Source organism: Erigeron canadensis, chromosome 7 (assembly GCF_010389155.1).
Source record: "Erigeron canadensis isolate Cc75 chromosome 7, C_canadensis_v1, whole genome shotgun sequence".
NCBI classification, from domain to species: Eukaryota; Viridiplantae; Streptophyta; class Magnoliopsida; order Asterales; family Asteraceae; genus Erigeron; species Erigeron canadensis.
In genome coordinates, this window is record NC_057767.1 from 38,383,861 (window position 1) to 38,405,543 (window position 21,683).

The following is a 21,683-nucleotide window of genomic DNA, read 5'->3' on the forward strand; positions in this document are numbered from 1 at the left end:
TAATATATAGACACTAGATCTATCTTTATCTCTATCTCTAGCTCTCTGCATTCTCGCTTTATGACTCTTATGTTTGTACGGGAACATTTTGCAGGGCACAAGAATGGGCTAGTGACTATTTACAAAGACATGGAGGCTTGTGCCGGATATGAAGATATACAAGTTATGTGGGAGATGATTCAATCTTCGTGTCCCCCTTCGAATGTCAAATACATCAAACGAAACGACAATGCCCCTTATTGGAGATTTTGTTTTGCTACAACTTAGTTTTTTTTTTTCCTCCTCAATTTCATCAAATAAGTCACGCTTTTCGACTTTGGTTGCTAGTATAATATAATCTATTTGAATAAGTGGAGAAAATTATTCGCCTCCATGGACCTATTATGTTCAATGGAGATGTGGAGTATTTTTTAATTTATGAAATGTAGTAAACCAGGAGAGGAGATGTCTACGGTCATATTGAGTAAAGAAATATAGTGTCGATATCCAGCCAAAAGACATTTCCCTTTATTGAATAGACCAATCAAACTATCAACTTTACCGCACGACATTTTACTATGATATTTGTTAATTGGTTGTATGGCTATTATTACTTAAGAGGGTGAAAATGAGAGCATTTTACTATTGTTATACATTTGAAAAAAGCTAATGCATGCATTTTTTTTTTCTTGGCAATGCTTATTTACTGAAAAAGACTCCTTTGGCAAAATTCAGAAACTTGAAAGCAAAGAGAGCATTATACAACTGTAGAGTCTTCAATCTTAAGGGCAAAGGTTTAGTGTCAAATCCTTGGTAAATTGACAAGTTTTCCACCAATAGAAGCATGTCAAGTGTTCAAACCAAAAACAAGCCAAAACTAAAAAAAAAAAACATGGTGTAGTGTGTTTGTTGCCAATTTTTTTGGCAAAAATAAAATATATAAAAAAAAAAAACAAAATTCACACTTCCACATGCCTTATATCAGCCAAAATGGCCATGTGGTCTTGCTTAACGTTCACTTTCATCAGCCAAAACTAGCCAATGTATCTTGCCAATGTTTGCCGATTAAACTTGCCGATAAAAGCCGATGCACCTGCTATAGTATACCCGAAAAACCGATGTTTGCCGATGGTACTTGCCGATAAAACAAGCCGCCTACACCCTTGCCCCTTACAAGTTCATGACTGTTTTCACACGCAAATCGTTCATCTTAAAAAACTTGAATTTCATTCTCTTATCATGACTGCTTCATCCTTTACCAACCTGTAACAGACTCGTGAGGGCGTTTGGGTTTTTATTTATCACATGATTATGTTAGACCCAACCATCAAAGCTACATACAAAGATACGTGTGTCGCATAACGAAAACAGCACGAGAGGAACACCAAAACGAATTTTAAGAACACCACAACGCATTTAAAGAAAGTTTACAATAGGTTCAAATATAACTAACAGTGAACAAGTTTAGCAAAAGCTGTATGAGAAGTCCACATGTTCAAAATTGTACTAATATCAAAGCAAGAAATGAACTTCCCATCAATATGTAAGAAAGAACAAAACAACCGATCTAAGCAAGGGCTTCCTGGGCTAACCGCCTTTTCCTAGCTTCTTCAATGATGGTTAGCTTGATACCTTTGCCCTTAGGTAGGGACACCCAAGGCTTTGAACCCTTCCCAAGAGTGAAGACATTACCCAAACGGGTAGCAAACTCATGGCCGGTAGCATCTTGAATGTGAACTGTCTCAAAGCTGCCCTTATGTTTTTCCCTGTTCTTCAGGATACCAACACGACCTGTGTTTCTTCCACCAGTCACCATAACAACATTTCCAACATCAAACTTAATAAAATCAACAATCTTGTTTGAGTCTAGATCAAGCTTGATGGTGTCATTGGCCTTGATAAGAGGATCAGGATAGCGGATTGTCCGTCCATCATAGGTGTTAATGTAGGGAATGCCCTTTGAGCCAAACTGAACTGACCGAACCTTGCATAGCTTGAACTGCAAAATAAAGTTTATTTAGTTAGCTTAAGATATTATAATTTAAACCAAAAAAGTATTCCAGAAAACAATGTAACATGTATATGTTGCTATATAGACTCGCTAGCCTATTAATGTGTCACTTTAAGTTTACCTGTTTAAAATGAACAATCAAGGAAATAAAATTACCAACAGAATCATAATTAGTTAGTATCAAGGAAATAAAATTACCCAGAATCAAGGAAATAAAATTACCCAGAATCTATTTTTTAGCAACAAAAACTGTAGATTCATTATCCAACCAATACACCAGTGACCAATTTTTGCAAGTTACCCGCCACCTAATCAGGCTAGCCGATTTTATCACAGTATATTAGAAGCAGCTAAACTAACATAATGGCATCCCAAACAAAAGAGGCTAGACATAAACATACAAATTATATTAAGAGTAACATAATGTTTATATTAAGTCAACAAAATTCAAGAAAGATAGTTTGACACAACACATACAAGATGCAAAAATTTATTGAAGACACATTTACAAACCTTTGACTCCTCGTCCCTGATAGAGTGAAGTCTGAATCTGCCTTTAGTATCATAGAGAAGACGGAAGCTTTCATTGGTCTTGGGGATGGATACAACATCTGATACAAACAGAAACCAACAACATAAAGCCCTATACTTTAAAAAAAAACACAAAATCAAACTACAAACTAAAATTTCATTTGATAATTTGATTCATAAAACAAAACATGAATGGCAATTAAGCAAACTCCTAGAAAAATCGCATTACAGGACACATGACAAGCAAACATAGCAAACAAAACATCAAAAACGGTAACGTAAAGATGTCAAGTATACTAACCCATGAAACCAGCAGGGTAAGTCTTGTCAGTCCTGACTTTGTTGTCAACAAGAACATGTCGTTGCATCAAGATAGATTGAACCTCACGGTATGTCAACGCATACTTCAACCTATTCCTCAAAATGAGAATCAAAGGCAAACATTCACGAGATTTGTGAGGTCCAGATGATGGTTTGGGGGCCTGGTTAAACAAATAGTAACAATTAGTAAACTAACAACCTAGAACAAAACACAAGTTGCAGGAAAAAGAACGATAACGAATAAACTTACAAAAGCACCACCGAGTTTATCGAGCATCCAATGCTTAGGGGCATTAAGCCTCTTCATATGTTTCTTCAATCCACGAGCCTTAAATACAGTACAAAATACTGTTAGTGTCAAGCAAACTAAATAGATTCAATCGAATACGATTGTCACGACTAACTACGAACAACATTTTATCTTCCTTGTAACTTTCTTAAATTCAGCTTATCGCCTTATCGATAATAACAAATTTCAAGGATGAGTTTGGTCATTAAATATCCAGTTACAAAACCAAAAATTAAAAAATGGGCTTTCTTGTGTAACCCATTTTTTTCATTAAAAATTTAAACTTTACCACATATTTCATAATTTTTTCCTAGAAAATTCTCTACAACCAAATAACCCTTTAATATTAACAAAACATAATCCAATGTTCTATATTTGTTTCAGAATTTTTAAATGAATTATCTATTATACAGATCCAGAAATCTAGATATATATATACACACACACACATATACTTGCATATAAAAAAGATAGCCAAAAAAATAAATCCACTTTCACAATATAAAAGGACTGACATTTATCTAAATGTAAATTAACAACATTACTAATAAAAAACAATTGTAAAAACAACAATAATGGCAATAAAAACGAAACAAGTGAAAAAAATTTATAATAATAAAAAATGAAACAAACCATGATTGATGTGTCTGATAGGAGATGAAATCTCCAGATAAATTGTGTTTTTAATCTCTCTAAAAATCACTGCTACACGCCCACACTGTATAACCAAAACCCTAGGTCATATATCTATCTATATATACAAACGTGGGCTTCATTATAGGTAAAATGGGTTTTATCACTTGGGCCCATTTATTAGGTTTTGGGTTTTATCACTTGCGCCCATTTAAAATGGGTCAAGGTATGGATGCTCTCGAGACTTTGTATGGATTTGTCCACTATTTAGAGCCTTAGGGATGTTTAACATAGACGTGTCAAAAAAAAAAAAAAAAAAAAAAAAAGTTTCCAAAAAAGCCGAATGAGAAAAAAAAAAGCGAAAATCGAAAAAAAAATAGATTCTTGATAAACCAATTCTTGTCCATGAAAAAACGCCGATTTGGACCGGTTCCAATTTTCGGTCCCAAAAATCGGTTTCTACCAGTTTTAAGTTGACTCGGTTTCCAACTTTTGGGGAAAAAATCGAGAGAAAAAAAAAAGTCAAAGGTTGACCAAAACCGGTTATGATTTAGTCAAAACCGATTTTTAGTCGCAATGGCTTCCGGTTTGGAACTGGCATCTGGAGGAACCCATTTTTGGCCATGCCTAGTTTGGCCTAGTTTTTTCGTTTGAAAATGTTATGTTTACAAATTAAATACAAACAAATATTTATAAAATGATTTGCTAAATTAGGTGGACCTATTATATGCTAACTTATTTTCTTTTCTCAATTCCCTCTTGATTGTATTGGTTATATATGAGTTTGTAAATATTTGTTTGTAATTAGTTTGTAACTCTAATATTGTTTTTTCTTTTTGTTCTTTTAGCCTTTTTGGTTAATCTTCTTACAATTAAGCTTTTTTGGTTTGTAAAAGCCATGAGTTAATCCAGAAATTAAAGAAAGAAAGCAAAAAGTTACTTACAAAATATAAGTATAAATCAAAACAGAAAAAACAAATAATAAAAAAAATTAGACCAAACACCCACTCATTGTTATTGACTTATTGGTATTCCATATACAAGATTTAAGTCTTGTAAAGATTAATCTTGTTATTTCATTAGATATTTGTTTCCATTAAAAACTTATGAAATAATAAATGTATATTTGCCCATGTAAAAGGTTAGTGACGTAGCTTGTTGTCTGCTTACCTTTTATTCTTATGTAAAATTTTCAAGTGAAACGAAAATTAGATGTTTGTAATTTTCTAAAAATGAGTTTTATAGTTTTACAATGTTTGATGGATATATTCATATATATATACACAATGATGATGCTCGTGTTTTCTAAAAATGAGTTTGTTATGTATGATGGCCTTAAATAGTTTTTGTTTCTTCGATTTGAACAACAAAATTAAAGAAGCATAAAAAATTGCATTCCATAAAAATGTGCATTTCATCGTGACATCATAATTAGTTAGTATCAAAGAAAGCAAGATGACCACAGGTAACAGCGTTTTTGTTTCTTCACTTTGACAATTGTATCAAGCAATCATCATAGTTAATAGAAGAAATCAGAATGATTATTTGAGTTCACATATTAACACTAATTATTATTATTATTATAGTCATATATGTAGCAAATTATGTGGATAGTAGTAAATACTTGTGACGATAAGGAAGATGGTGCCTTTTAGTTCTTCCATAATATGTATCTTTCATTAAAAGCATGATATATCTATACATTTCTTCAAGGCAGGAAAGCTTTAATTATTATTGTGAATGACATGATAATGATAGGATAAGATGATGTATTATATCCTTTATTAAGACAAATGGATGTTAGACAAATGGACGTATATCAAATTTAGCAAATTTAAAACAAAGTATATGTTAGTAAACTTTGTTAACAAAAGTTTGTTTGTTACTCTAGCATTATTCTTTTTTATTTATGTTTAGCACTCTCATATTTTGTTTCTGGCTTTCTTTTCCTTTTGGATTTGAAAATGTCAATCTAGCCCTTTTTTTTTCTTTCTCTATGTAATTGAAATTCTATTTTTAAAATATATTTTTGTATATTTTATTGTAATATATATATTTATTTAGTTTTTGACTTTTGTTTTATTTTTCAATCTTTTTTCCCATGATTTTTATCTTTGATTTTTTTATTTTAGCATTTTTATTTTCTTAATTCCTTTTCTGATTTTGGGTTTTTAAACATATTTTTCCTTACTTAAAAAAAAAAGTAAATGATCACTATTTCAAAACGTGATTATCTTTAACAGTGTCTTTATTTATTGTACACTCACACAGTTGAAACGAAAATGTACTATCCGTTAACGAAAATATCGGACCTAGTTAGCAGTCAACAATTATCAAAGGAAACAATGAATCTGACTAAACTATATGTATATAAATCAACCAATATGAAGAACATCATTAACATTAGGATAATGATGAGCTCCAAACTAATCAATATATAATCGACGAATCGATAGTAGCTTTTAGAAAAAAAGTCTTCATAAAATATTGATAGAAGTGATAGAAGTTGCAATCAACTAAGGCAATCGACGAATGTTATAAATATTTCTCCCAAAATAATTAGAATAACATCTTGAGATATGTAAAGTAGCAAATTGGAAATCATTACCAACTTCAATGCCAAAATTTCAAAAACAAGTAATACAAGCGAAGCCTAATTTTGAGGAACAACTTAGTTGACTTATATATGAAACTAGTGTTTAGTCTGGACGGGTAATCTTAAAATATATTAATCAAATTTAAAAAAATTGAAATTCAAGTATATTAAATCCCCATGACCAATATCACAATTTAATCAATACGAAAAATAAAGAAAGAAACGTATGAAAATTAACTCCATACAAATATTGATTCCAGTTTACTTTTTTTTTTTCCAACTATAGTTAAATAAACAATTTGCAAGTTGTAATATCTAAACTTTAGATTAAACGATTTAGAGTTAAGCTCAACAAATAGACGGATAGTTTCAAAACAGTAACTTGAAATAGTTTCAACATGTCTTGTGAGATAAAAGCTAAATTATAGTAATGGTTTCAAAATACTAACTTATAGTAATGGTTTCAGTAACTATACAACCACTTGTGCATCTACTGATCAAAAGTCTTGCAAGATGACCAACTACACTAATTTTGGACTGCATATAGAAACATAGAGCTTGGGTAGAACCGAACAGAGGCAGTAAGCATATCAATGGCAGTGAATCGACATAAAAGATCAAAAGACAACAGTAACATAAGTTGCTATGTGTTGCATTCCATTGATCAAACTAAGTCTTGACAAAAACATTATTAATGTTGATGGCCTAAAAGGGACAAATAAAGAACTATGTAGAGGTCTTAAAGAAAAAAACCCTTTATTATATCATCAAAAAAATTACATAACCAATCCAATTTTCTATGAAGGACATCCTAAACACTTGATAATTAGGATCAAATAGTCACCTATACTATAATGAAAACTATCAAATACAAATACTGACTATAAATATCAATATATCTAAAAAAAAAATTAATTCAATTTCTATACTCAAGACATCAATTAACCATAAGAATAACAGTTTCAGTCCAGTCCAGGTCTATGCAAAATATTCCTCATAAACCTCCCAATTGCTTCTTAACACATTCCAAGTCTATAGCCTGCAATTTTTAAACTTAAATACGTATAATTGATTGAACTTTAACAAATGTGTGATCAAACAAAATGCAATCAAGCATATGAGTAAAATACTAAAATGACAATACCTTAAAAGATAGATGGCAACATGGTGGGAAGAAACTTAGAATTTTATAAGATTTTTCACTCACATCTCACGTATTATTGATTTCTTTCACAAACATAATAACATAATTACTGCCTCGCCTCTATCTTTTGATGGCTACAAAGAGCTTGTATCTAGTGGCGAAGCCACTTAATTGGTTTAGGAAAGGCCAAAAAAAATTCCGGCACTAGCTAGTCACAAAGGTTTAAAAGAATTAATAAAATCAAAGGTCTAAAAGAATTAATAAACCAATTCCCAATTTAAAGATGTTAAATTATTCCATACTTTATAATGAATTAAAATAAATAAATATTAAATAAGTCATACTTATAACTAAAGAAGCATTGATTTATGCTATCACAATCACAATCCAGTAATATGTAAGGAAAACCTATATAGGTTTGTAAATTGAGAATATTGTAAAGTTCAACTTAAAGAAAACAGTAATGTCACTTGTTTTGAAAGCTCCAGTGACACGTTTGAAAGCTCCAGTGACACGTTTTGAAAACAGTAATGTCACTTGTTTTGAGAGCTACACTATATTTTATTCATTTGTTAGAGAGAAAATTAAATTCGAAACTTGACAACTTTATTATTTTGTAAGATCATGACTCAAAAGTGTAAAGCTCATAAAATAATTCAAGAAGGTCCAGTTTAGTGTTTGTACGTCAAATCAGAGTATTATGATAAATATAGTTCACCTAGCCATAATCGAGAGAAGTCATTGTTGAATATTTAAGAAATTAACCATATAATCAACAAACCTTGAAGCTTTTGGAAGATCGACTGGAAGATGGAGTATATGGTTATTCAATCTGCACACCATATAAAAGAGAATTGGGTTTAGGGTTATATGCTTGAGAAGTTTTGCCGGAAAATATTATGATAGCATCTAGAGGCGGTATCTGAAAAAAATTCCATAGGGGCAAAATTAAAAAACTTATAAAGTAAATTTAAAAGGGAACAAAATGTTAAAAAATAAAAACCTATAGAAAAAATTTTTAAAATCTACAATATTTTTAAAAATACATGACAAAATTTAAATTTTTAAAGGGCATTGAACCCCCTTGCGCCCCCCCCCCCACCCCCCACACACACCCTATAGCATCTATTAATTAATCTATTATTAACCAAATAAAAATAATCAAAAAATTAAAGAAAATAAGAAAAGGCGTATCGTATGGAGTGCCAAGTGTACAACAACTTGCCGTTAAAAAAAAAAAAAGTGTGCAACAACTTAGTTACTCATATTAAAAGGGATTAGGAGTGTCAAGTGTACAATAACTTAGTCACTCGTATTAAAGACCTTAAGAAAATAACAAAAGAAGATTTGGATCTACAACTCGAACTGAGGAGCTCCCTCTACAAAGCCAGTGCCTCCACCACTTCTTCTAAAAATGCTTTTGATTCTCCTCCATGTATCATTTATTATAATGATCGGGTGTTACTGTTCATTCACTTTTACTGTTCATCAATCCATTTAAGTTAATATAGCTACGGTATATATAATTATCTTATATTCTACTTTCAGTTGTATTTTAGTGAGATCCAAATTATTTTTCAATATAAAATGAGTTATATATTTAGTTAAAACGATAATTGAGACAAAAAAATTTTGTTGTTGTTTTTTTTGGTAGCTGATGGTCAATAATTTCGTAAATAATTGATAATTGAAACATTTAAGTCACTCTATAATAAAACAGATATAAAAAGTGTAAATCATTTCCAATTTTATATATATAACTGATACATTGTGTTGTAGAATAGAAACTTAATAGCATTCATCATTTCATAATTAAAAAGTTTATAAAGTTCAAATTACACAACTTTATATCTTAAAATTAACAATATCTAATTAAATCTCATCCATTAGGTAAATCTTTTGAAAGACAAAGAACGTACATATAGCGCGGATTACAGGAACTAATTATAAGTCTATTGTGTGATTAGTACAAATTACATATATGAAAACTTAAAACTACCAAACTGTCGTATCGAAGTCTCTTTGATAAACAACAAGCTAGCTCTTGGATATTGTTGGACTCCTTCGAAGCTTCCCACATAGGTCGAATATATATGGTCATTAATTAGTTGCGTTCTACTTAATTCGATCAATTGTTGTTCAAGAAAAATACTCTTTCGGAATAATCATCTGGCTTCATTTTCGACTTGTTTCCTGTTACATTAATTATTGTTGTACATATATATATACATCATAAAATATAATATCAAGAATAACGAATTGATTTATATAATTAAGGGAATATAGAAATGAAATATATACCTGCTTCAAGATCTTTACTAGGCAAATGATCAGACCCTACTACTACATCGTGCTTCTCGACTAGCTTTTCAGCATTATTAAGATCCTTTAGTTCTTCACCACCACCATTTTCGAAGTTGCCATCAATATATATAGTACCTACCTCGTCTTCCTTTTTGTCCACAACTTCGTTAACAGGATCATTTTTTGCTTCATTAATGTTATCATCATTTCCATTACGTTGAAATATGTTTGAAAAGAAATCTTTGATGACGACGACTCCACCTTCTCCTCCTCCTTCACGACCACCATTTTCGACATTCTCATCGACACCTAAACTGTCTCCTTTGTCTTCGACTACTTCACATTCTTCTTTTGTAGTAACACTTTCATTATTCTTATTGTGAAACACATTTGAAATGAAAGTGTCAATAATACCACCATTATTTTGTTTTCCTTCTTCATCAACACCTAAAATTCCACTTGGCCTCTTTTCTAGCCTTCCCAAAACGATTTCTTCATCACCATTTCTATCTCTCTTGTTGCCAATAATATTTACTTTCTCATCAAATGCCATACTTGGCCTATCTATCATACTATCTTCCATAACTTAATTTCTTTTGAAAATTAACCTTAAGAATCTGAGAAAAAGCTAGCAAGTTTAACTTTTAAGAGTCTAATGGTACTCTTGTTCAAAAGCAATAGTGTTATCTATTCTCTTATCTTCTCACTTGCACACACATATATATAAGCAGAAAAAGTATATGTTGGTATATAATAAAAAGACTAGTATTTGCCTTGTCATCCTAAACTTATATGTAATATCTTATTATCAATAAAGCGTTTTGAAATAGTCTTTGATGATAAGATAAAGCCAATAGTAGTGTCATGGGAAAGAAAGAAAATGACATAAAACTTAATTATATGATTTTTTTTATATACTCAATAAAGATAGAAAAAGAAAACTTAAACAACTTCAAATCCAAATATTCATGTATTCTAAGAAAGATATATACCTTGCATTAAAAAATTGCATATCTTAAAGTTTTTGTCGGTTCAATGGATTTTGTTCGCGAGGTGCTTGACTAACTTTTAATGTTTCATATTTGATTCCATTTCTTTGTTTTTTTCCCCTCTTAATAGAAAATATAGTACAATTTTAACTATCACGTGCGAATGATGTTGCGGAGGACACGCCGATTAATGGACGTGTGAGTGGTCGGTGGCTTTATGGATAACACTTTTATTAAAAAATAGTTTACATAAAAAGTATATATCTATATCTATATTTATATCTATATTAGGATACAGATGTGTCCATTATGCAATAAAGTATTAAGTATTTAGCGTTAGGTTAAAATGTAAATTGATGATAAAAAATTAAAAAAATGTAAATTAATTTAAACATATGGTAATTTAATTCATTTTGAAAATTGAGAGTTGTGATTAGTCAATAACTATTAGGTCAATTGTCTTATGTCACTGTAAGAATTTGAACCACTAACCAACTAACACTCTGGTAAAAAAAATAAGGTAAGATAATATTAGTTAATTTAAAGGATAAAATAATTAAAAACATAGTTTGGTTACGTCTTTTTAGCTAGTATTAGTAGTTTACTATTTTTAAAACATAATGCTAACAAAAAAAAAAAACGTGTTGATTAAAAGTTATGTCACCTTGTTTCAAGACCCTTCAATCATGTTTTAGACTTTTAGTATAATGATAGATAAGTAGATAACTATGAACATACTTTTTAAATAAAATCCTAAATTAAACCAACTAATGAAACAAAATAATCATCAAAGTTATTATGGATATATTTGAAAAAATTAATTGTAACTTGTAGTTATATTTTGTAGCTTTTAATCGTAGCTCTATTTTTTATACAAAACTTTTAGTTAAAGCTTTTATTTTTCAAAAATATTTAATATGATAGCTATAACTACAATTTCAATAAAAATTTATAGAGTTTTTAAATATTGAAAGCTTCATAAGACCATGGATAGTTTTTTTGTTTCGGTTGGTTGAAGATAGTGGGAAGTTTATGGTGGGGACCATGTAATATCCGATCCACCCGTTCGATTAACCGACTGTAGACTACATTGTATATATTTGGTACACGTATATTTTTTTTATATGATGACGATGGTGCCTTTGCTATAACTTCCAACGTGACATTTCAATTTACAATGTACTCTTAAAATGAAGTTACTGTAATTCTGCAAACTTTTATGTTTTACGAGTACTTTTTATCGTTTGATTTTTGATATATAGTAATTTGTTTGTAGGTAAAGTTACTTGCAATGAAATGACTAATTGATTATGATGTAGTTGTTTTTCTCAGTTTTTTACCTTCTAAGTATATCATTTAATTTATATTTATATATAAAATAATTTATTTATTTTGTTAAATATGTATAATGAAAGTGAAATATTTTTATAATCCAATTAATATATTTTATTGTTGATGATAAATACCTTAATTTTTATATAAAAAAATGTTTTTTATCTTTCTTTTTTTAACTAACTTTGAATATATGAAATGTTAATTATATAACATTATTATTTATTAAAAATATAGTTTGGGTGAGTTGTGAATGGGGTGTAAAAGTTAGATTTAGTTGGGTTGGTCAAATATAAGTAGGGTTGTAAACGAACCGAACGAACACGAACAAGACCTTGTTCATGTTCGTTCGTTTAACTTAATGAACGGTTCACGAACAAATAAACGAACAAAATGATTTGTTCATGTTCGTTCGTTTGTGTTCATGAAGGACTGTTCACGAACACAAACGAACGAACATTAATGAACGAACATAAACGAACGAAATATTTATAAATTAAATGTATTTATTTAAACTTTTTCTTAAATAGTTAGGTATTAATAATATATATAGATGTTATATAAAGTAAATATTTATGTTTGTAAATAAACATAAGGAACAAATGTTCACGAACATAAACAAACTATTGTTCACGAACGACGATTCATGAACAGAAACGAACGAACGTTCACGAACAGATTCATGAACAGAAACGAACGAACGTTCACGAACAAATTATCGAATGTTCACGAACGTAAACGAACGAACGAGAGCTTTGTTCATGTTCGTCGAACGAACACGAACGAACTTCCCGCTGAACAGTTCATGAACTGTTCGTGAACTGTTTAGTTCGTTTACAGCCCTAAATATAAGAGAGAAAAATTAGTTTCTTAATGAATAATATTAGTTGGTTGGGTTGTGAATGAGGATGATCTGAGAACTTTATGTTTATTCATGTTCTTTTGCTCATTCTCTCTTTTGCCTTATCATATCAACAAATTCTTGACAAACAAATATTTGGTAATAATTCATTTTCACGTAATCGATCTCCCAGCTAAGACATAATGCTAATTTCCTTGAAACCAACTTCAAACCATACAACAAAAATGGAACACAAGTAGGATTAATGTAACATCTAGACCTAGTTACAACGCACTTATCAGGTACATAACCTACCAATATAGCTGATAGCCCGTGATGTGAACCTCCAAAATCAGTTTCTTTGATAAGAAAGAAAGAGAATTACATAATAGCTCATAGATCATCTTCATCGTCATCGGGATCAACTCGTTTTGGGCGTCGAGCCCGCTTTATTGCTTCAATCTTTTTCTTCCCGCTTTCCATCCGTCTTCTGTATTTCTCCTCAGCTTCTGCATCAACCTTGTCCAATACCTTGTCGAACCCAGGAATAGCTTCTTCCAAAAACTCACACATCACTTCAGTGAATTGTTGGTACGAGTCAATGAAGTCCTGAAATAGTCAAACAAGAAAACTAGATGTAGATGGAAACCATTTACCGAGTACTAAAGATGTAGCAATGTGATAACGGGTCAAAATTGATCACTTTTCAAAACAGGCCGGGTCGGGCTGGCCTGTCAATACTATGTGGCGGTTCTTAAGACTAAGCAATAATACATTACATTAGATTGAGTAAAATAGAATATAATCTTGTTAAGACTATGACATGTCTGGTCTCTTTTGTAGTTCGCTAATAAACTACTCATATTCTCACCACTCGGGTTCTGGTCAAAACATGTAACACTTTTGAGTTACTCTATTAATTATGATTACAAAAAAAAACTTTGTCAATATAAAATGAATATTTAAGATAAAGTGTTTAGAAGGTACAGAATTAAGCAAGTGAAAACCCTTTTGAGTAATTTTAACTCTTTTGAACGAGTTGACCCGTTTTCATTATAGATACATTTCAAAACTTTACAGATCGAATACATACATATATATATATATATATATATATATTACAGCCCGAAGTTACCACTTATAGGTGAATGGGATTGTAATTCTCACCTCTATATACTATGGACACGCATGTGGGTCTTTGTACAAAGTTTCTTTTGTATTTTGATATTACATTATTCTAGCAAGGTTAAAATCATTCTTACAGGTCCGTACTATTCCCAATATATGGTTAAAGATAACTGACCTTGTGCCCTAAACACTAAACCCCCCGACTGTTTCTGGACTATATAAATACGAAGTAATTCGATGTTTTCCTATATTGCTGATCTTTCATTAAAAGATTGGATGAAGAGTAGATTTTTCAATTCCTATTTTGCCAATAAAAGTTACTGATTGTATCATCTCTACCGGGCCAAATGAGGTAGGTTAAACGATTTAACGAAGAAAAGAAACATGTAAAACAGGTCCAAAGTCATTTGACATGTATTCAAATACACAAAACCTTCTACATTGGTCAATAGCAAAAAGATATCCCTTCGGATATTATTCAAATGACATAACTTGTTGATCAGAATTAAACATTAGTTATGCATCAGTTTGGAAATGAGAAAAATGGTCTTTGCAGGTTGGACCAACCCACCACGAACCAATCTGAAAAACTACCATTTTTGATCCATTACCTGACCGGTCATTCAGTCTCATTCAAAGTTGTAAATTCAACAGGTTTTTCCAGACAGGGTATAACATTGTCTAAAAGATTCAAAACAACTGTGAAGACTATTAAATACCTCGACATCTTCATTCCAATCCTGAATGTATGGAGGCCCGGTTGTATATGCACCAAGAGGTTCACGATACCATTCACCGCCATACGTTATCTGATCCATGGCTTGTTCTACACTTAGTACCTCCCATGGCCTCAACCCTGGAATAGCTTTTTGCAGCTGTTTCCTGTTCTCCATAGAAAAAAGAAAGACTTCGTAAAGAAACAGATTTTAACATGTACAAAAAGACCATGCCACTCCATTTTAGATTAGAAATTTAGAATAGCATTAGTTAACAAATGATCTTTATAAACAATGACAAGATAAACCCACCCTTACTAATGTTTCAGGTTTTTTTGAACATAATTAGCCTTAAGAATAACGGTACAGTGGTTTTAGTAATGATTTCTGAACTTCAGTGACTAAAGAACTGAAGTGTAGCCTACTGCTATCTATTGCCCTACCACAGCTGATTAACTTTTGTAAAACACTTTTCACATGAAAACTTAAAGTGTTAAGGGAGATAATATCGGTTAATATGTAAGATTGAAGCAAAGAATTTGAATATTTGTAGCTCATATCTATGATTCTCATTAACAGAAGCAAGCGATAGAGAATACTAGTTGTATTGACATCTGAAAACATGACGGCAAATAAGGAAAAACAAATTTTCCGTGTGCATGCAAAGAAACTTGAGGTGGCAATGCTGATCCATTTCACGATATTCAGGTTTTTTATCTCTACCTGGTAAAACTAGTAAAATGAAAATAAAACTGAAAAGAAAATAGAATGAATGAAAACTCGCCCAAAGTGTCTTTCAATGTATAAAACCACCCAAGCCATCTTATAACTTGTATCTCTAATAAGAATATTATCATATTATAATACAACTTGTAATCATATCTTACACACCAACTGTTAACATTTATTGGATAAGATAAGTTTAAATTGATACCCAATGGCTCAACCCACCCATCTTGCCACCTCGGATGCAATCAAACCATGCAAAACAATGGCATTACCTCATATCTTTCGGTATGTATTTGTTGGGCATGTGGTCTTGTTCCAAAATTGTTGTGAGCTCAGCGCCACTGGCCCAAAGAAACAGAGCATGACTAGGGATTCTCACGCCCGGCCAGATCCCATCATTAGCTTCTAGTACAGCTAAATCCCGTTTCTTGCTTTCATATGCTTCATCCTGAAGTTGCTTAAGGCTTTTTTTCTCGAAACCTTTTAGGGGGGCCCATGGAGGTATACCCTTTTGCAGTTTGTGAATGAAAGCGGTGGCTGCAGCACCCAATCTCACTGACAATTAAACTAAGTCAGCATAGAAATTTCACCTTGTGGTCGACTTGCATAAATCAAATAATAGCACGAAAGAATACCGAGTTCGGGTTTTTATTAGATCTAGAGATGACAATTTTGACCCATACACCTATAAATTTGGTTGATTTGGTTAAATTTATCTCTAACAGGTTAAGCTAGAAAATTGAAGTAAAAACAAAACTGTTCAAATGGGTGAAAAGTCATCAATAGTATTTCAATTACATAAACCTCTTAAATTGCTTCCTTAGATAAATGGCTGGATTGTATGTAATCAGAATAACATGCTTTTGTAACCTCATTCAACGAATTAACTACTAACAGATGTTACTGAAATTGGATAAAAAAAAATGTTTGCAGATGCGCCTGAAAAACCAACTGTTGTGACCGGAACACATACACACCCATTACCCAGCCTGCCCATTTTTCCACCTCTAATTAGCTCCTAAGCCGACTTTCATGATTATTCAAATCCGCTGTGCACAATATATGATGCTACAACCCTAGCAAACTATCATTTCATATGAACTTATCTCACTATGCACTACAAATATCATTTAAAAAGTAAAGAGAATGTTTGGAGGGGTGACTAAAACTTCAATAATCAAACCAAATAGGCAGAAAATCAGTCGCTTAAAGTGAATGATAGTCGCATAGATTTCAACATTTATTTCACTACTCCTTTAATGATTATCTAAAGCTTAAATATCATTTTAAATGCACAATCCAAAGGCCACATAAATATATTATGAACTTTCAATGCTCGGCGAGTCCACTTCATCGACCGTTTAGTGCAAAAATAAAAAGAAAAAGCTCTTACAAAAAGCAAGATATGGAAAGACATTGCAAGGAGGTATTTAATGGTTTAAGGGGACACAGAGACAAACCTTCCCAAGTGGCAATTGCACGCTCCATACCATAAAGCATACCGATTGGGACCCACTCATCCAAGTCTTCGCCCCAAATAAAAGTATGTTTATCAATAATTCCAGCGCCCCATGCGGTCTTAAGCTGTATCAATTCACAGGGTCCTCTTGTTCGACCTATCCGGTCTTTGTAGTAAAATCCACCAGACCTCATAATAACTAGAACAAAAGGAATATCTCAAAACTCGGTTGTCAAAATCAAATAGGTAAAAATTTGATACTGACTCATCCTATTCAAGCCATGTGTTTTTCTTCCAATATATATTATTATAAAGGTCTCAGGAGAGGCTTATTTCAGATAGCATAACACCTCTTAACTTCCGAATGCGATTGGAATTCAGCCATTCTTGTTTTTTTTTTAAAATTTTTGCAATGCTTATTTGCTAAAGTGGACAAAATGAAGCACATTTCGGCAAATTTCAGAAACTCGTCAGCAAAAAGTGCATTGTACGACTGTACAAGCATTTTGTATCTTACATTCTTCATTCTTAAAAGACGAGTTCATGATTGTTTTCACACGCAAATCGTTCAAGCTGTTTAAAAAACTTGATCTTCATTTTCTCTGATCATGACCACTCCATCCTATACCTACCTAAGACACTCGTATGATGATGCTTGGGTTTGCTTATTTGTAAGTGCTTATCGCATTCAAGATAAGACACAGCCACGGTCCTTAAATATACATACTTTTTTTAGTGTAAAAATAAGCTAAAACACCTAAAACCCACATTTCAGCTTTCAAAATATGCAATAAGCGTAAGCACTGATTATCATTCATTAGCAGATATATTTCAACTCGAAGCTTAACCTTATAAATTTCATTTAAACTTGACACAACTTTGTCTCGAACGTACAAGATTCATTCTAATTGGACAATGTCGATTCAACAAAGTCCATCACCGTATTCACTACATTTTATCTAAATACTTCTACCTATATATCTCATGGCAGAACCTAAAGATAATAAGTCTTATAGTACACAATATATACAATTTCTATGCATACACACAATTTACGATATAACAAACATATATACAAAAACTTACAATCATAATATCTTTTCTCAAGCCTCTTATACCCAACAGCCTGAGAAACATCAATGGGCCTGCCCGGCGGATACGGGCGTTGCCTAAAACCCCACAACCCGAAAAAAAACTGCTTAGCAAAATCCCAAAACTTATCATCAGATTCTTTCTTAGTCTTTATAGCTTTCCTAACCATAGGTCTACCATCTGGGCCAATCACATGTGGTATGGATTTCCAATACTTTTTATCCTCCCATCGATACGGTTCCGAATTCGCCTTAAGTTCCATGTCATTTAGCTCATCTGCAACTTCCTCTGCCCGGACCAAAAATTTCACAACTGGGTTTTCTCTAAACTCCTTTAACCATCTCTCATTCTCTTCAATCTCTTCTCGGGTCGGGTTTTCTTTGATTTCAAAAAACGGGTCATCTTTCAAAACCTTTTCAACTTCAGGGGTGTGTCTATAATCAGGCCGGTTTTCAGATTCCCAGTAGAACTGTTCAAGCATTTTCTTGTAAGTTCCGGGTTTGGGTCTTTCGGGTTCTGGGTCGGGCTTTTTCTTGAATGGGTTGGAAATGGAAATAGCTGCAAATGGGCTGGAATTGGAATTGGGTTTAAATGGGTTTAAAGATTCTGTTAAAGATTGGAAATTTATGGGTTGTAAAGGGTTTGGGGGTTTCTTGAACCAGTTTTCACCAAATGGGTTGAAATTAATTGATGCCATTTTTAGTGACTGTAAGTTGTTGGTTGAGAGATGAGGAAGATAGCAGGCGGAGTAGTGAGGTTTGATGGTGTTTGTTTCTGGGGGAATTTACAAATCAATGAAATGGGTAAACGGGTTGATGGGTCACTGATTTGGGCCAACTTTTTTAGTTCAAAGCCCTATAAGATAAGCTATCAATAATCCACTTAACATCTAAACTAAGCCTCATTGTCTTTGTGTAAAACTTAAAAATATGACACTTTACACTAGAGGTGCACAAAAAAAACCGGTTAACTGAACCGATTCGAAAGTTAACCTATAACCGAAACCAGTTAGTAACCGATACCGTACAAATCGATTATAGATTAGGAAAAACCGCAGGTTAGTAATCGATTTGAACTTTCAAAAACAAAAACCGATTCTTAATCGGTTAATCGAAAACCGGTTATTTTTTTTTTAAATATAAAGATTAATTGGTACCTTAATTTATTATTTTAGAATATTTAGTTAGCCACCGAATCACCGATCTACTCTCCCAGTCTCCCACTCTCCAAATTGATAGATCAATTCCCAATTCAATCCCCAAATCCAAAAAAACCCCAATTCAATCCCCAATAAATCAATCGATCGATCAATCCCCAGTCTCCCACTCTCCCAATTCAATGCAGTTGATGTTGCTCCTATTGCTGTTTGTGTTGCTGCTTGATGTTGGCTGTTGTTTCTGTTTGTGTTCCTGCTTAATTTATGTTTCTGTTTTGTTTCTGGTTCTTGTTTCTGGTTCTGTTCTGTTGTGGTTCTGTTTGTTTAATACATATAATTAGTCCTGTCCTGCTTAATTAGTTTTGGCTACTGCTTAATTAGTTTTGGACTTTTGGCTACTGTTAAACACTCTGTTATGTTCCTGGTTAATTAGTTTTGGAACTGTCCTGTTTCTGGTTTTGTTCTGTTTCGTTTTGGAATTCTGCTTAATTAGTTTTGGTTCTGTTCCTGCTTAATTTGTTTGTTTCTGGTTCTGTTCTGTTTCGTTTAGGAATTCTGCTAATGTGGATTTCCGGTTAACTGGTCAGTTAATCAGAAGCAGTTAACCGATTATTTAAAACCGAAATCGGGTCCACCAGTTAGAACTTCCATACATAGTAACCGGTTATTAACGGTACCGGTTAACCGGAATTGGTTAATTTTTTATAAAAAAAAACGAATACGATTACTAAAATAATTAACCGAAACTGGTTAACTAGTTTTTACACCTCTACTTTAAACTTCACATCATTATATAACGTGCTAAATAAATACTCGTAACTTTTTAAATGTCATTGCAAAACACCATCGATGTGGTGAACTACTCCCTTCATTTTCAACTAGATTTCATTGATAGATATAGTAATTAAAATAAAAATAAAAGGCAAACGTGCAATCCTAGATCTTTTCATCGTTAAATGTTAATGTTAATCATTTTTTGTGTTTTTTATTTATTTTTTTTAACGGCATTTGATCTTGCTTTTATTTTTTTGTTGTTAATTATCATACTCTAAATGTTTACTTTTGAAATTTAATTATTAGTTTAAATTATATAAATGAAAATAATTGTAAATTTCTAAGATAATAATTTTTGTACATACAAGTATACAACTACCTTTAAAGCTCAAGTAGTCATATATTATAGCCAAAAACCATTTTATTCATTTTCATTAAAAACTTAATTTAGTTAAATATAAAGATCTAGAATAGGAAAAGGAAGCAATATTTAAACGTCTTTATATTATTTTTATCTTTATTTAATAACTTAAATATTCTCACATAATATATTTATAATACTTTTAATGATATATTTTATCTATAACATAAATTACTCAATTGTAAATAACTATATCACTACACAACCACCGCCACCGCCACCACCACTGTTGCCCCAAACTACCCGACGCCACGACTATCGGTACCACTCTTTGTCACCACCGCCGACGCCCACCGCCAACACCCGTCGACATCACATAGTAGTGGCTCAAGGGTAAAGCAAATGAAGCAAGGGCTTTAGGCCCAAGTATCCGAAAACCTCATATTTTTCTAGTTATGCATGTAACTATGTAGTAATGAGAATTAGAACTTAATTTTTATCAATTAGGTGATAGTTGTTTCGGCGGATACAAATTTTTAAAAACTCAACTTATGCAAAGATTAAATGAAATAACAATTCTATCAATTAGGAGTGATTTATTATTTTAAGTTAGTGTTTGAAATAAACTCTATTCAAAATATCAATAATTTTGTTACTTGAAAAATGCTCCAATAATAAGTACTTGATTTAGGCCTCCGATTTGATTGGGCCGCCACTGACATCACAACGCGCATGTATGCTTTTTATTAGTTATAATTTATTGGAACCATATTTATAAAACATCTTGTAATAATTAAACATAAAAAGTTTTTTGAAAACACTTACCAAAATTCCTGATTATATATCTGAAAAGAAAAAACCACTAATATGCTAATATTTATCACTTTATTACCGAACTATTTCGCAACGTATGTTGGTAAGTAAATGGGAATGACTACACAACTACCGCCCTTTAACTCTTATTTATTTGACTTGGTTGTTTTAGAATCATCAATGTATCCTTATAAAGAAAACGTTTTTTGTTGACGTATAAACAGCCTTTATAGGCCATATTATTTTAATTATTTTAAGTATCTTTGAAGTTTACATGTAATTTGCATAACGGTACAAGTTTTTTATATCTAAAGTCTAAACACATGTATTGTGTGATTAGGCGCCACAAAAAACGAAAAATAGTGCAATAGTTTTTAGCGCTCTTTCGACACAACACTTGTGATGATGGTACAACATGTTGGATGCTCCTTATGCATTAACAGTTCTACAGTGACAAATTTGTAGGTTTTTAACTTTTAAAATTC

General features: G+C 31.8%; 3 protein-coding genes across 3 annotated transcripts; all 3 read right to left on the reverse strand.

The window, feature by feature from the left end:
* Nucleotides 1–1,373: 1,373 nt before the first annotated feature.
* LOC122606970 (40S ribosomal protein S4-like) lies at nucleotides 1,374–3,866 on the reverse strand. Its single transcript, XM_043779876.1, has 5 exons — nucleotides 3,765–3,866; nucleotides 3,093–3,170; nucleotides 2,823–3,003; nucleotides 2,504–2,601; nucleotides 1,374–1,978 (listed from the first exon to the last, which is right to left on the reverse strand). Exons 1-5 carry the CDS (start codon nucleotides 3,765–3,767, stop codon nucleotides 1,547–1,549), a joined length of 792 nt encoding a protein of 263 aa, XP_043635811.1. The 5' UTR covers nucleotides 3,768–3,866; the 3' UTR covers nucleotides 1,374–1,546.
* Nucleotides 3,867–9,371: 5,505 nt separating this feature from the next.
* Nucleotides 9,372–10,521, reverse strand: LOC122608146. Its single transcript, XM_043781238.1, has 2 exons — nucleotides 9,806–10,521; nucleotides 9,372–9,697 (listed from the first exon to the last, which is right to left on the reverse strand). Exons 1-2 carry the CDS (start codon nucleotides 10,389–10,391, stop codon nucleotides 9,633–9,635), a joined length of 651 nt encoding a protein of 216 aa, XP_043637173.1. The 5' UTR covers nucleotides 10,392–10,521; the 3' UTR covers nucleotides 9,372–9,632.
* A 2,643-nt stretch (nucleotides 10,522–13,164) lies between these two features.
* Nucleotides 13,165–18,860, reverse strand: LOC122607806 (protein TIC 56, chloroplastic). Its single transcript, XM_043780857.1, has 5 exons — nucleotides 18,089–18,860; nucleotides 17,004–17,201; nucleotides 15,816–16,098; nucleotides 14,818–14,980; nucleotides 13,165–13,579 (listed from the first exon to the last, which is right to left on the reverse strand). The coding sequence occupies exons 1-5, from the start codon at nucleotides 18,789–18,791 to the stop codon at nucleotides 13,364–13,366; spliced, it is 1,563 nt and encodes a 520-aa protein (XP_043636792.1). The 5' UTR covers nucleotides 18,792–18,860; the 3' UTR covers nucleotides 13,165–13,363.
* Nucleotides 18,861–21,683: the final 2,823 nt, after the last annotated feature.

Coding starts and splice junctions, on each gene's coding strand:
- LOC122608146 (XM_043781238.1), bottom strand. CDS start 10,391: ATGGAAGATAGTATGATAGATAGGCCAAGTATGGCATTTGATGAGAAA. Junction 9,698..9,805: donor TAGTAAAGATCTTGAAGCAG/GTATATATTTCA, acceptor TTAATGTAACAG/GAAACAAGTCGAAAATGAAG.
- LOC122606970 (XM_043779876.1), bottom strand. Junction 3,004..3,092: donor ATAAACTCGGTGGTGCTTTT/GTAAGTTTATTC, acceptor TTGTTTAACCAG/GCCCCCAAACCATCATCTGG. Junction 1,979..2,503: donor TCAGGGACGAGGAGTCAAAG/GTTTGTAAATGT, acceptor TTTATTTTGCAG/TTCAAGCTATGCAAGGTTCG.
- LOC122607806 (XM_043780857.1), bottom strand. CDS start 18,791: ATGGCATCAATTAATTTCAACCCATTTGGTGAAAACTGGTTCAAGAAA. Junction 14,981..15,815: donor TACATACCGAAAGATATGAG/GTAATGCCATTG, acceptor TATGGAGAACAG/GAAACAGCTGCAAAAAGCTA. Junction 13,580..14,817: donor ATTGGAATGAAGATGTCGAG/GTATTTAATAGT, acceptor TGACTATTTCAG/GACTTCATTGACTCGTACCA.